This window comes from Falco punctatus (assembly GCF_963210335.1).
Source record: "Falco punctatus genome assembly, chromosome: 1".
In the NCBI taxonomy this organism is placed as follows: domain Eukaryota; kingdom Metazoa; phylum Chordata; class Aves; order Falconiformes; family Falconidae; genus Falco; species Falco punctatus.
Window position 1 is genome coordinate 92,019,705 of NC_137580.1, and position 13,547 is coordinate 92,033,251.

At 43.8% G+C, this 13,547-nt stretch overlaps 1 protein-coding gene across 1 annotated transcript in view; it reads left to right on the forward strand.

Annotated features, from left to right (window-relative positions):
* Positions 1-920: 920 nt before the first annotated feature.
* The window catches only part of FBXW8 (F-box and WD repeat domain containing 8), a 53,597-nt gene continuing 40,970 nt past the window's right edge, over positions 921-13,547 (forward strand). Inside the window, exons 1-4 of the mRNA XM_080366123.1 lie at positions 921-1,265; positions 3,996-4,100; positions 11,686-11,850; positions 12,447-12,535. Coding sequence (XP_080222249.1) covers positions 984-1,265; positions 3,996-4,100; positions 11,686-11,850; positions 12,447-12,535 — 641 coding nt within the window. The 5' untranslated portion in view covers positions 921-983. The remainder of the gene's footprint in view (positions 1,266-3,995; positions 4,101-11,685; positions 11,851-12,446; positions 12,536-13,547) is intronic.

Here is a 13,547-nt window from a genome sequence, read left to right on the forward strand (position 1 = left end):
TTTATAAACTGCATGGACAGCAACAAGCTGTGAAGGATCAAAACCAGCAATTGGCCGCTGGAAGATGCTGCATGGCAGCGTCTGGAGACAGATGCAAGGGTGCAGGTACACTGCCACAAACCGCTACTGAGAGCAAGGGCCACGTGTTTTAGCATGTTCATCAGTGCCCAGCGAGGACCAGCTATGTCTCGCTTACCTGTTTCATTTCCTCCAGCGCTCCACAGAAGTTGTGTTGAGGACTTGAATACTTGCAGCCTTCCCACTCCTCTGGGCAGCTGGACTGGCTGAAGCAATAGTAGCTCCGCAGCCATGTTTCAGCGGTCGGGTTTAGCCATCGTTTGAAACACAGCCTTGGAGCAACATGGTGGGTTGATACTGGAAAGGTGTGGCGCAAACATCGTGTCCTCCCCAAAGCGCCATGATGGCGGCAGCTCTCAGACCCACACTCTCTGGTGACGTCACTCTCAGGTGACCCCAGCCCACACGCTTTGGTTTAGACTTGGCCAACAAAATGGGTGGAAGAAATGGCCTGGACAGGGCCCATCATGCTCCTCTGTGCCTCCTCCACAGGCAGCTGCCTCCTTGGGAGCCGCTTTCCCCCGCGGGGCCATACGGCCGGCCGTGGCTTGGAGGCACCGAGGCTTCACAGCACAGCCCAGGCCCAGGCTGCCCACCCGGGCCCCTGCCCTCGCCCCGGCCCTCGCTCAGCCACCAGCAGCTCTCCGAGGCCGCTGGGTTGCAAGGCCGAGCCGTGACCAGTGGGCCCCACGGCCTCTATCCCGCCCCTCGAGCGCTCGACGCCCGCAGGCCGCCCCGACACGACGCCCGCCTCAGGGCCACAAAATGGCGGCCGGCGGCCCCGTCAGCCGGCCCCGGCCCGCCCCGGCGGCCGTAGGAACCTTCGCGCGGCGGAACGCGCGGGCGCGGGGGGCGGTTTCCGGGCCGGGCCGGCGGGAGGTTGGGCCGGGCCCGGCCCCGCCGCCATGGCCGAGGGCTCGGCGGAGCTGGAGCTGTTCCGCCGCCGCTGGCGGGAGGAGCTGGCGGGGGGCGCGAAGCGGCGGCGGCAGGAGGCGGCGGCGGCGGCACCCGAGAGGCACCGCAGCGCGGAGCCGGGCGAGCCGAGCTACCTGGCGCTGGCCCGAGGCCTGCTGGATGGCGGCGCCCCGGCCTGCCGCAGCCCGTCGCCCGCCCGCCCCGCCGAGGAGCCCGCGGAGGACGGAGGCGGCGACGGCGACGACCTGCTGGGGCAGCTCATCCGGGACCTGGTAGGGCTGCGCGGCGCCGGGGCCGCTCCCGGCCGGCACCCCCCGCCTGGGGCGGCCCCGGGGCTGGGCCCCGGTGCGGAGCGGGCCCTCGGCGGGGCGGGGAGGGGGGGCGCGTCTGGCCTTCCCGGGGCTTGTTTCTTAGCTGCTGAGTTTTTTGGGGCGGCCTAATCGTCGCCCCCACCTCCCAATTTACTTTTCTTATGAGACGGTGCCTTGTCCCTTACAAAAGGTCCTGTCGCTGGCTGAGGCAGCAGCCCTAACAGCGGCTGTCCTGCCTTGCCGCACAGCAGCTTAACACAACAGCGATTAAGTCTTTAATTGAAGGAGTTAATTCGGAAATAGCCTTAAATACAGTTCTGAACCAGATAAAAGTTATTTTGGTAAACTCTCTAAATGCAATAGAGGTTTTATTTACAGTGTAAGAAAACTAGGGGGGAAACCTGTTTTCTTGCTTCTCGCTACCCTAACTGTGACTAATTACTCTTTGCTTAAAAAAAAATTAAAAGGAACAGATTAAATTTCTGTCTGCAAGGCACAAATTAATCCATTTACAGAATTAGTGCTCCATTAGCACATGGGAGCCCGGATCTGTCTCGGAGGGAATGGTAGTGTTTGAGTTTTGGATTTGTTCCAGTCGACTTTTAGACAGGCTGGTGCTGACTTAACGTTACCGCTCCGTCCGCAGCGGTGAGCGCAGTGCTAGAGACCAGCTGCCCGAATCTTCGGGATGTAGGAAGGGAAGACCTTGATCTGCCTCTTAACGTTATGATAGCATTAAAATGGAATTGGTCTGAGCTGTTGCACTTGCAGTTTGAATATACTCTTGTGTGTTAGTTTAAAAAAAAAATAATCTGCATAGCTGTGTTTTCTTTTTTTTTCTCCCTCATTTTCCTGAGAGAGCTGTCAGTCTGGAGCATTGTGCTTGTGCTGGGCTGTAGGCAGTCTGTCCTTCTGATGGTACCTTTGGGTCCATGCAGCCAGACTAGGTTCTGCTGGTTGGATGTGAGTCAACTCCAATTTGGAAGCAGTATATTCATAGTGGTGCTGTGCCTGAGCTCATAAGCCTAGAGCTAATAAGCCTTGCCGAATGGCTCATCTTATTTGTTTGGGCAACGCGTTGCTTGAAAATGGTTATATGGCTCCTGGATCAGAGCTGGTTCACATCTGGCCAGCTTGGGGTCTGTCTGCGTGTGGCTGTGGAGATGTGCTCTCAGAGTTCCTTTTATATTTTTCTTTGGTGCCCCTTTTGGAAACAGATGCAATCTAAATCGTATGAAAGCAAACAGTCTTGCAAATCCATAGCAGGGAGTGGAGCCAGAGATCCTCATGCAAAGAGAAAGGAAAAGGAGCTGTTGGTGCAGGAAAATTGTGGACAGGGAGAGAGGGGAGGGGGAATGTTACGTGCAGGTCCTAGTTTAAGTAACTTTAGATTGAGTGTGAGGTCCTGCTGTTTATAAAAAACCATTGCATTTTATCAAAAAAGACCTAATGGGAACATTGCCCATATTTGTGCTGACTAAACACTTAGCTAGCGTAGAACACCTTTTGCATTAAAAATTTCCATGCAACCGTATTATGCAATGGTTTTCCTGTGTAAGTGGACTTCAAACCCAGCGTTGCCTATTTTTACTACTTTGTCGGTACTGCAAAAGGTCCAGGTTTAAATGAGCAAGGAGTAATTTTAGAGAGACCTACAAAGAAACAAAGGTCTTGGGGCTAGAGAAGTGCTAAGAGGCAGGGGATGATCCTGATTTGGGAGCTGCCTGACTTTCTGGTGGCAAGCGGTGGGGATAGGTTTTAACTGGGCACCTGATTTTGTGTGTGGAGATTGATGGAGGGTGATCAGGTGTTCAGGAGCAATGTGGGATGGTACCAGAAACGAGGAGAAAACACTAAAGAGTGAAACTTTAAAACGGGTGACATAGAAATGGTCAGAATGGGCTGATTTTGCGCTCTCTCTGTTATATAGTATAGACATTTGGAACGTGCAGACAGAAATGAGGGAGAGGACAAATCTCAATGCAGTAACTTAATGCAGGAAGAAGATTTAATAATTATGTAGTTAAAGCAAACAAACAGAATCTAGGAAAAATGTATGTGCTGCATTTAGCTGTTAGATTAAAATGATGGATTCTTTGGTTTTAATTTTTTTACTGAGATAACTTAATCAGCTAAAGCAGCAACTCTTTCAGCACATTTCATATTAAAAAGACGTTTGTATCTTACTAGTGAAAGACAGAAAACAACTGTAATGTCATCTCCATTCAGTTTTATATCAAAATGTTTGTTCATTTTCCATCATCTGTGTTTGAATCTTGTAAGTGAAATTAATAATGGGCATATGTCGTCTAAGTGCTTGTTTGGTCTATTTGATGCTGAAACCTTAGATAACCTTTTTTACTAGAACTCCTGTCTTGCCTTTCTCTGCTGTCTGACTGTAGATAAGCCTTACAGTTCTCCTCAATTTGCTTTTTAGCTCCATTTAGCCTTCTAATATTCTTTACCTGATATGACTTGGAGAGAGCAAAGAGTAGCTTGGGTACCTTCATGCCAGCATGGTCTGCCTGATGTTACGGGAAGGAGAGACAGAATTACTTCTGCCTTTCCTATGGAACTGCGATGGCACTGAAGATACAATGTCCTTTCTTTGTGGTACAGTAACTTTTGCTACTAACTAGCTATGCATCAAAGAAGCCTAACAAATTATTTTCTCTTTTTTCTTCCTTTCAGAATGAAATAAATGAGGTTCCTTTCTTTGATATCCAGCTGCCTTACGAACTGGCACTGAAGATATTTCAGTACCTAGGCAAGACTGAATTGGGAAGGTGTGCTCAGGTAAGCACTGCTGACAGTTTGCTTCTCTGATACCACACAAAATTGGCAGAAATATTCAATAAATAGTCGGGCACCTTGATGCAGGGAAAATGTGTGGCAGCCCTAGTAACTCAGCTGATTGTGCTTTTACTTTTGGAAATAACTTCCAGAGCTGAATATTGAAAAAATAGTAGTGAGCTGGATTTATAGCTTGCTGTTGAGTAGAGTTAAATAAAACTTCTGTGGCTTGGACAAAAGCAAAGCCTTAAAATTTAAAATAAATACTGCAAAGATCTTTTGAGTCAAGTGAATATATTTAGAAACAAGCGAGTGTCTTGCTACAATATTTAGAACTCAGAGTTCTGTGATGCTAAGGACTTGGAAACAAAGCTGCTCCTCCCACTTGTCAGTGTCAGACTTGAACCATAGAAGTTGGAGTAGTAACTTCTTGTCTGTAGTAATTTCATGTAAGGCTAAATTCTTAAATGACACTGATTTCCTTCCTCCCTCCACACTGCCTTGCAGGGGGTTTATATTTTTCTTCGGTGATACTTCAAGATAATGCTTTCGCCAGGCTGTACTCAAAGATGGTCCATAATTTATGTGTAGTTGTAAACTGCCTGTTTCTTCAAGTAGCTTTACTAACTTAAACACTTGCACCCCCCTGGCTATACTTAGGATTGTTCAGCTCACACTATTGAGCCTATCTCCTTTCTTCACACATGAAATGATGAGCCTTCTCTCTGAATGAGTCTTCAAAGCAAACTTAATTGGCGAGTGCTGATTACCATGTGAAATGTTTGTAAAAGAAAGAAATGTTAACATGTAAAAATTGAAAAGTGACAGGAAGGGTATAGCTTCGTGGTGGATGGCAAACCAGTCACAAGTATTATCCAAATGGCCCTGAATGCATTGAAATGAAATTAGGCTTTTAATGTTCAGTATGAGCAAGTCATAGTGTTATAGTGTTAAAGAGTTACAGGTGGCTATTGCTTAAATCTTTTACTTGCTAATGCCTTTTAGGAATAAGGACTATTAGAAGAAAAATAATTCCTCTTGCAGGGCTTCTGTTGCAGAAGAAAAAATTCTCTAGGTGTATTTTTTGGTGCTATCCAGCAGACTCTGAAGCTTTCAGATATGCTCAAGTTTCTGTCATTTGAGGTAGAGATACGCGATCAGTAAAGGCCACATTCCATGAAATGGAACAGGGTTGCGTTTTTTTAAGTGGAGTACTTTAAGGTTATTCTTTCTGTTTCTCTTCCTCCCCTTCCCTAGCATGATCAGTTTACCTCATGACATAGTAAAAAGATTGGCTGATGGAGGGCTGCTCCTTTTCTCTGTGCTTGGACTGCACTTGAATACTCTCTCTCTCTCTCTCATTTTGGTTTTTAACTTGAACCTGTTCTTGTGAGATGTGTTTTAACACTGAGAAAATTTTCCACATTTCTCATTTGCCTTTTCAGACAGAGTTGGTCGGTCCTATGTGCAGCTGACAAGTAGCTGAGCAAATGCCCAGTGTTTTACAAGGCTTTCTGAATTAGATTAATATCCAATGCTTTTAGTGCAGAGCTGGCTTCTTTTTAAGTGTTCAAATAAAAAGCAAAGCAATAAAAATAAATACCATTTTCATTTTTCTCCTGGTGATTTTGTTTTTGAAGGAGGGGGGGAGCCCTCTTCTGTTAAATGGAAAGCCCTGCTGCTTTACGGTGTTATTGTAGAAAGGTGGTGGGTTTTTTTATTAAGGCATCTTGGGATTTCAGTGAAATTGGGCCAGTTAGTGGAATTGGCATCATGAACTATGTGAGTGCCTTTGGAGAAAACCTGTTTTCTTAGTTCTTTATGCCAAATTGGTAACCAACTAACAGTAAAGTAGCCTGACTGCAGAGCCTCTTTGAGATTTAATCACGCCACAGACTGCTCTGGAAAACTTTAATTTCACCCTGATATTTCCCCCTCCCCCTCTTCCCCACTGCTTTTCTTTGATTTTTGGAATTAGTACTATAAAACACAAACTATCTGTTTGGCACTTGAAATACAAAAGCCATGTGCAGCATGTGAATTAACGGTGTCATTAGTTCCTGAGCTGTGGTGGGTTCGCAGTAGCTGTGTGATAGTCAGTAGCATCCAGCAGACCAGTCCCTGCTGATAACCCATGTTACTCTATCAACAGAACAGTCCAGGGTAATGGTAAAATTTTCCCTCTGCTTTATGCCAGCCCTGTGGGCATCTTGTGGTTCTGTTCTGACCATTGGAACAAAAAAAAAAAAAAAAAAAAAAAAAAAAGCTATGTTATGAGCGACTCTCTTGTGACTTCTGTGATGAGCAGCTTTGAGAACAGTCAGTCCTTCCTCCTGGTTGTGATATAGGGGGAAAAGAAAAACAATCACTCAGGACACCACGAGTATGACAAATTGAAATGCATCAGAAGTTCTTGTGTTATTTGGGGTTGATACTGCCGATACTGGCAATTAACTTCACTCGTGGCCTGAGGACCTGGCCCTTAAACTGTACCTTTGTGATAAGGTGATGTCTCATCTATGAACTTCTCCGTATACTTAGAGTAGTTCCTGCTTTCTAGTAAATACCAGAGACTGCATAAATTGCATTTTGTGGCGTGAAATACTTCTTGACAGTATGTACTGAATTTTGGCAGTGCTAAGGCAGTTTTATTTATGAACAGATCAGTGGGAAATTGCCTTGAACTGTTAGCATTTTCATCTGAGAAAAGGTTTAGAAATGTTTACCAACACAACAATTGTGTATGTATCTAGGACAAGGGAGACTGTTTCTAGGAATTTAAGAATGAATTGTCTTGCATAAGTCAACAATTTCAGATGCTTGCCTCTAGAGCTTCTGGAACTGTCACACTGTTAGGTTTTTAGTGTTTATACATTTAAAATAAGAAAATCTCATGTAGTTTTTGAGCATACTTTTGCATCAAGGTTGTATATGAGTAAGAGCAATCATCCATTCTTCTCATAGTTTAAAGAGAGAGCAGATGAATAGATGAATAAGGATGTCCTGAGCTCAGGATGAGACTTAAATAATGGATGGACCACTCAGTGAATAAGAAACTGACTGGATGGTCACAGTAAAAGAGTTGCAGTCAATGGCTCAATGACCCAAGCGGACACCAGTGATGAGTGGCATTCCTCCGGCGTCGTCATTGGGACCAGCGCTTTTTAACATCTTTGTCAGCAACATGGATGCTAGGACTGAGTGCGCCCTCAGTTTGCCAGTGACACCAAGCTGTGTGGTGCAGTTGACACGCTGGAGGGAAGGGATGCCATCCAGAAGGGTCTTGACAGGCTTGAGAGGTGGGGCCATGTGAACCTCATGAAGTTCAACAAGCCCAAGTGCAAGGTCCCGCACCTGAGTCGGGGCAATGCCAAGCACAAATACAGGCTGGGAGGGGAATGGATTGAGAGCAGCCCTGAGCAGAAGAAGGGCTTAGGGCTGTTGGTTGACGAGAAGGTCACCGTGACTCAGCACTGTGTGCTTGCAGCCCAGAAGGCCAGCTGTATCTTCAGCCACATCACCAACAGGTTGGGGGAGGGGATTCTCCCCCTCTGCTCCGCTCTGATGAGACCCCCTTGCAGCACTGCTTCTAGCTCTGGAAGAGGAGGGACACAAAGATGATCAAGGGCTGGAGCACCTCTCCTGTGAGGGCAGGCTGAGAGCTGGGGTTGTTCAGCCTGGAGAAGAGAAGGCTCCAGGGAGACCTTAGAGCATCTTCCAGTACCTAAAGAGGCCGACAGGAAAGCTGGAGAGGGGCTTTTTGCATGGGATGTAGAGATGGGACAAGGAGAAATGGATTTAAACTGAAAGAGGGCAAATTTAGATAGATATAAGGAAGAAATTCTTCCCTGTGAGGGCGGTGAGGCGCTGGCCCAGGTTGCCCAGGGCGGCTGTGGGTGCCCCATCCCTGGGGGTGCTCAGGGCCAGGCTGGACGGGGCTTGGAGCAACCTGGTCTGGTGGAAGGTGTCCCTGCCCGGGGCAGGGGGGTGGGACTAGGTGATCTTTAAGAAGGTCCCTTCCAACCTGAACTGTTCTATGGTTCTCTGATTATCGCAGATAATTGAAAAGCCTCCATCTCATTGGCTTTGGATTAAATACTGTTTGGCACTGCATGTTGTACTGAACTGAAAAGTCCATATATTTCTAACTGAGGCCCTTGGCTTCAGAGAATGAACCATGACCATGTCTAGGGAAGAAAATAAACCTAATGAAACAAAGACAATTATCAGATGGAGAGGGATGAATAAACCTTCATTGGGATTTCAGCCATCTGATTTAGATAGGATTAGAAGAAATTTAGGATTTGATTCAAGAGGTGGGGGACTTTAGGGTTGGTGGGGTTTTTTTTTTGGGGGGGGGAATTCCCTAAAGGCACAACCAATGTCAGCAAAACCCTTTGAAGTCCTTCAGAACATTGTTACTTCCTGAGCTGTTAGATACAAAACTGTTCCTGTGTGGAGCTCGGGGGAAACCCAAGTTTCTTTGCTGAGAACAGTTGAGAACTGTAGTAAAAAGATAATAGGAAAACTCAAGACAAATTTAAATTGGGAACTCTAAATCTATAAAGAAGTCTGTAAGATGTTGTTGTTGATCATTGTTGGAGTTTCTATGTAGTGTAGATTTGGAAATAATTACATTCGTAGTTTAATAAGAGCTTTGCATGTCTCAGCTACTCTCCAACAAGCAGAATGTATGGGTGCGTATAAATAAAGTCGTAATCCTCTGGCTTTTGGGGCCTCACCTGAAACTCTTAAGTCAAGCAGATCTAATAAAGCTGACTTCAAGCCAATGGCTGGTTTTAATGCGGCAGCTCACAGTGGTGCTGTAAAGTAAAATGCTTGAGACTCTTTTATTAGCGATTTCTTGCAGCTGAGGCTTGCTCAGTGGGGCTTTTACAAGGGATTGTCATGCTAGTTTTGGTGCATTAAGAAAAGGCTGCATTAGGGACCCTTTGGAAATTCATGCTTGTAAAGCAGCAGGATTCGATGTAATTTGATTTAAAAAAATCATAATAGGATAGGATCTTTATTCCCCTTGCATGTTTGTTCCTGAAAGTTGAAAAGGCAGTCTAAATTTTATGTAGTCGTCCCCCCCCCCTTTTTTTTTTTACTGTCTTTATAAAATGCTTTTAAGACCTTGAAACTAGAAAGGTCTGTACAACTTTGTTTTGGCAAACTCCAAAGGTGTGTGGTTTTCTGTGAGGATTTTTTTTTCCAAGCAAGGCAGAAGTTGGCATGGTTTGACTTTGTTTACTTTTTTTTGTATGTTAGCCTGTCCCCTCGGTGTCAGCAGAGATGTGCTGCTGTGCCGGGATGGGGGCAGAGGTGCCGTTATTGTCGGCTGGGCTTGGCCGGGGTGCTCAACTTCTGCAGAACAGCGGGGTTTTTGTGTGTCAGCAAAAAGCTGGTGTTTTTTTTTTTGTTTGTTTGAGCAATAATATATGGGTTTATATTACTTTAAAACCAAATCGAGAGCAAATTCCCCACTAAACTGTAACGGTTTGAAGCTTGAATTGGTTTTTGGTTTTTTTTTATGCTTTTGAACTTCCTGAGTGTATCCCTGTAGGGACAGGAGCATTAAGCACTGCTTTTTTTATTACAGGGTGATGTTTAACACTAGAGAAGACTTGGTGCTGTTCCTGTCATTTGTGAGGCATTGTGATTGCCCCATCCAGGTTGTTTTCTTTGTCAGATGATGGAAGGGGATTATGCATGTCTGCTAGTTTGAATTGGGGTCTCTTGGTGACTTGACTAGAATATTAGTTCTGCTGGACTTGGATATTCCTGTCTGAGAGCTCCTCTTGTATGGAGGTATCAAATCTTAAAAACATGTGCAGCTTACTCTGTCCACCACCCTTTTTTCATCTTAAACTTTTTTTTCTTTTCCCTGGGGGAAAAAGGTCATGAGGTATGTCTTACGACCCAGTTCTTGATTCCTAGTGGGATGTTGGTTTTTGAGAGCAGTAATTGATACATGTGTTCTTTCCAGCAAGGCAACACAACATAAACAAGATGAAAACCTTATGAAGCTTCTAGCCAAGGGGACATCTATGCTGTTCACTGCTCTAGAGCATGCTGTCCCACTGTTTGGCGTCTACATAATATGCAAGGAGGTTTGGGAACATGTGTGTGGGATCTTTTTGCACTTACTGTGACCCAAGGAGATCTGTAAGATGAAGTGTCGAGTTGGTGGGTGCTTTTTGGACCTTAGCTACTATCTCCGTGTGGTGTTGTGGGTGTTTTGGTTGGGCTGACTAGTCGCTCTTGGCGGGATGCTGCATTTAATACAGCGGGCTGAGGCATGCTTTTCCAAGTCATCACATGTAAAAATTTACAGATCGGATTACAAACTCGTGAGATTACTTGATTTATTTAAGGCAGTGGCTGTTGTTTTCTAACCTCCCTGTAAGCTCACTGCACGCTTTGTTGCTTCAATGGCTTGTGTTCTCCTTGGACTTTTTGCAAATCTGCACTAGCCGAAAGGATGTCATACTTTCAGTATTCTTCATGATACATAGTTTTGTGAAGCATCGCTTTGTCTTTGAAAGCTGTGGTTTTAAGAAGTCTGAAGCAAGGTGTGTATGGAAATGATAAAATACAAAGGAGATTAATCTTGTAAAATGGAGAACAAGTAATAGTTCATCCTTCATCTCCCTGTGCTGTGTCCTATCTGTGTGTAAACGTGGAATGAATGGCAAGTAAACACGGAGAGATGGCCCTGTGGGTTTGTATCAATGGGAGACCTAGATTCTTGGTGTAATCTTGGGACTGAAATGGACATCAGATGCTTATTTCTAAGTTGCTAAAAATGATGTCAGGCTGAGAAGGTTTTTTTAATCTTTTGGAAACTGTACAATTGATTGCTGCTTTCACTCGTGGCAGTTTTCATTGGTTACATCTGTTTTTTTAAATTAAGAATTACAGAGAACAAATGCTACTTAAGTTGGCTCTTACCTCTTGAATCTTTAATTCTAAGCCCACAATTGATTGTGATGAAGCTGTTCTCTCTGAAATGGACAGCAACTTGAGTCTACTTGAAAAACTTAATAATTCATTCTGATTTATGCATACTGTAATACAATAGGTTATAAATCACTAATGTCATACACCTAATCAGACATTGTCAGTAGGACTTTAGAGATACGATGGTGTGATCTGAGAGGTTTTCTTAGCTACAAATATGAAAATCATATTGTTGTGCTAAACTTACAATGCTTTCTTAATTGTTTCCTTGCTGCTTTTCCCTTCACAAAATTTTTTAATGCACTGATGTTTCAGGTTGACAGCATGGCCACTAAATGCTGGTGTTCACATTTTATGGAGTCAAAACTCAGTTATTTTCAAAAGAATCCACGAAACCAAGTATTTTGTTAAAGGTTTGGGGGTTTTATACTCTCAGTAGTATAAAGGGTGAACAAATGTATTTGTTAAGATCAGAATTTAGTTTCAGTGCAGGCCTATACTGATTTATATGTGTATATTTCAGATGTTATTGAAAACATTTTATATGAAATCTATTTTTTACTTTTATGATATATATATCTCATATTCTCTCTCATATATATATATATAAAAATTTTATTTCTAGGTCAGCAGGACATGGAAGGTACTTGCAGAAGACGAAGTGTTGTGGTACCGGTTGTGCCAACAGGAAGGATACCTATTAGATACGAGCATCTCTGATCATTCCTGTTGGAAGCTCGCCCTCAAGAACTGCCGTGCCAGAGAGCGCACTTTGAAAACCAACTGGAAGGTAAAAGAGAATTTCTTTAATGGGATCCAGATGCTGTAGAAAAATGGGAACCTGGTTCAAGCAAGTGGTAGTGAAAAGCTGGTCTTTTATACTGTAGCTTCTTTTTGCCGTTTAAAAGGGAAAAGCTGCTGAAGGATTTATGAGACATAGCCCTAGCTGTAATACCTTCCCCCCGCCCCCCAGTCACTGACTTTTGGTAGTGAGTCTTTCTGTTTGCTGTGCTACTCCATTGATTGGTGCAAGAAAGATGTTTATACTTCAACCGTCCCGTGATAATGAGAATCAGCCTTTAAGATGAAGGCTCCTTCCCCTGCTCATTACATATCCTAGCTAAGAGAGAGCTATAATTTTGTTGTTGTTGTTGTGATAGTTGTTTCTCCACCTAAAGATTATGAATGATAATAAAGAGCAATAGCTTCTTTCTCCTTCATTCCCATCTGTAAAAATTCCAGACGGCAAGCATAAAATGGTTGTGTCTTCTCTCTCAGCTGCACTACAACTTGTCAGTAGCAAAAGCAAAGCTTGGGAGTTTTCCATGAAGCACCAAATTAACATAGTATTGCAGTACCAACACTATGTCTCATCTTCCTGTGCAGAACCGCATCGGTGCTGTGAGCCAGCTGCGATATGAGCTGGGAAAAATTCTTTGTGATGTACATACTTGCGATGGAGTTGTTATTGCTGGGTGAGTATGAGGTTGCGTAATGCTCACTGTTTGAAATCTCACGTATGGCTTTGTAACAAATTCAAAAGAAGCACCTGTTTGAGGCAACAAGAACAACTATTTTTCTGACTGCAGTTCTTTTGTGGGTGAGGTAGACTGTCCTTAAAGTGACTGATAATGATGGTTATCTACAAGTCGTTTCAGCAGTGCAGATTTTTATGGTACTATTCCAAAAACGCTCTCATGTATGTGTAGTCCCTGTAAAGACTATAGTGCTTCCTGATGAACTGTACCTATTGTTTTTCTGCAGAAGCACCCAGAATGTATTAAATACAGTACATACCTGCTGAAAAATGTTTTTATTTTCCATAAAAATCTCTTAATCACAAAGATATTTTTGTGTGCTGTGGCAAGGTAACTTTAGAGGACTGTTACTTTTCTCCATTGTTATTTAAAAGTTCAGGGGAAAAAAAACCCACCCAAAAAGTAGAGAAACTCAAACTTCTCTTTTTCTAATACAAAGCTTGGTCAGGACCTTGTTTTAATGTTAGTTTTTCATTTGGTTTACACTCTTAAATACAATTTTAAGAACTGCACAAACTCTTAGAAGAGGTTACTGTGACTGACTTAACGGGTGTAAGGTGTGTTCTGCTTGAATTTTACAGGTTAAGTAATTAGTAGCCCTCCAGAAGAAGTCACACGATTGAAAATGATATCATCCTGGGGGCAGGCAGAGGACATTGTCCTTAGCGTACCAGAGTTCCATATTTTATGGTAGCACTTCAGTTAATGGTATACTTATGCATTGTGGGATTAGAGAAAACTACTTTAAAAATACTTGAAAATTCACACACTAGTTATAAGAAACATGCCTTGAAATACGTTGCATGTAGGTAATTCCCATATACATTGAAATGCTTTTGGATGCTCTCGGGCAGCTGAGAGTGGAAATCTAAACTAGCAGAAGGCAGGAGTGAAAGGAGAATTTTAATCTTTGATTGGTTTGTTTTTGTTTGGTTGGGTTTTTTTAAAC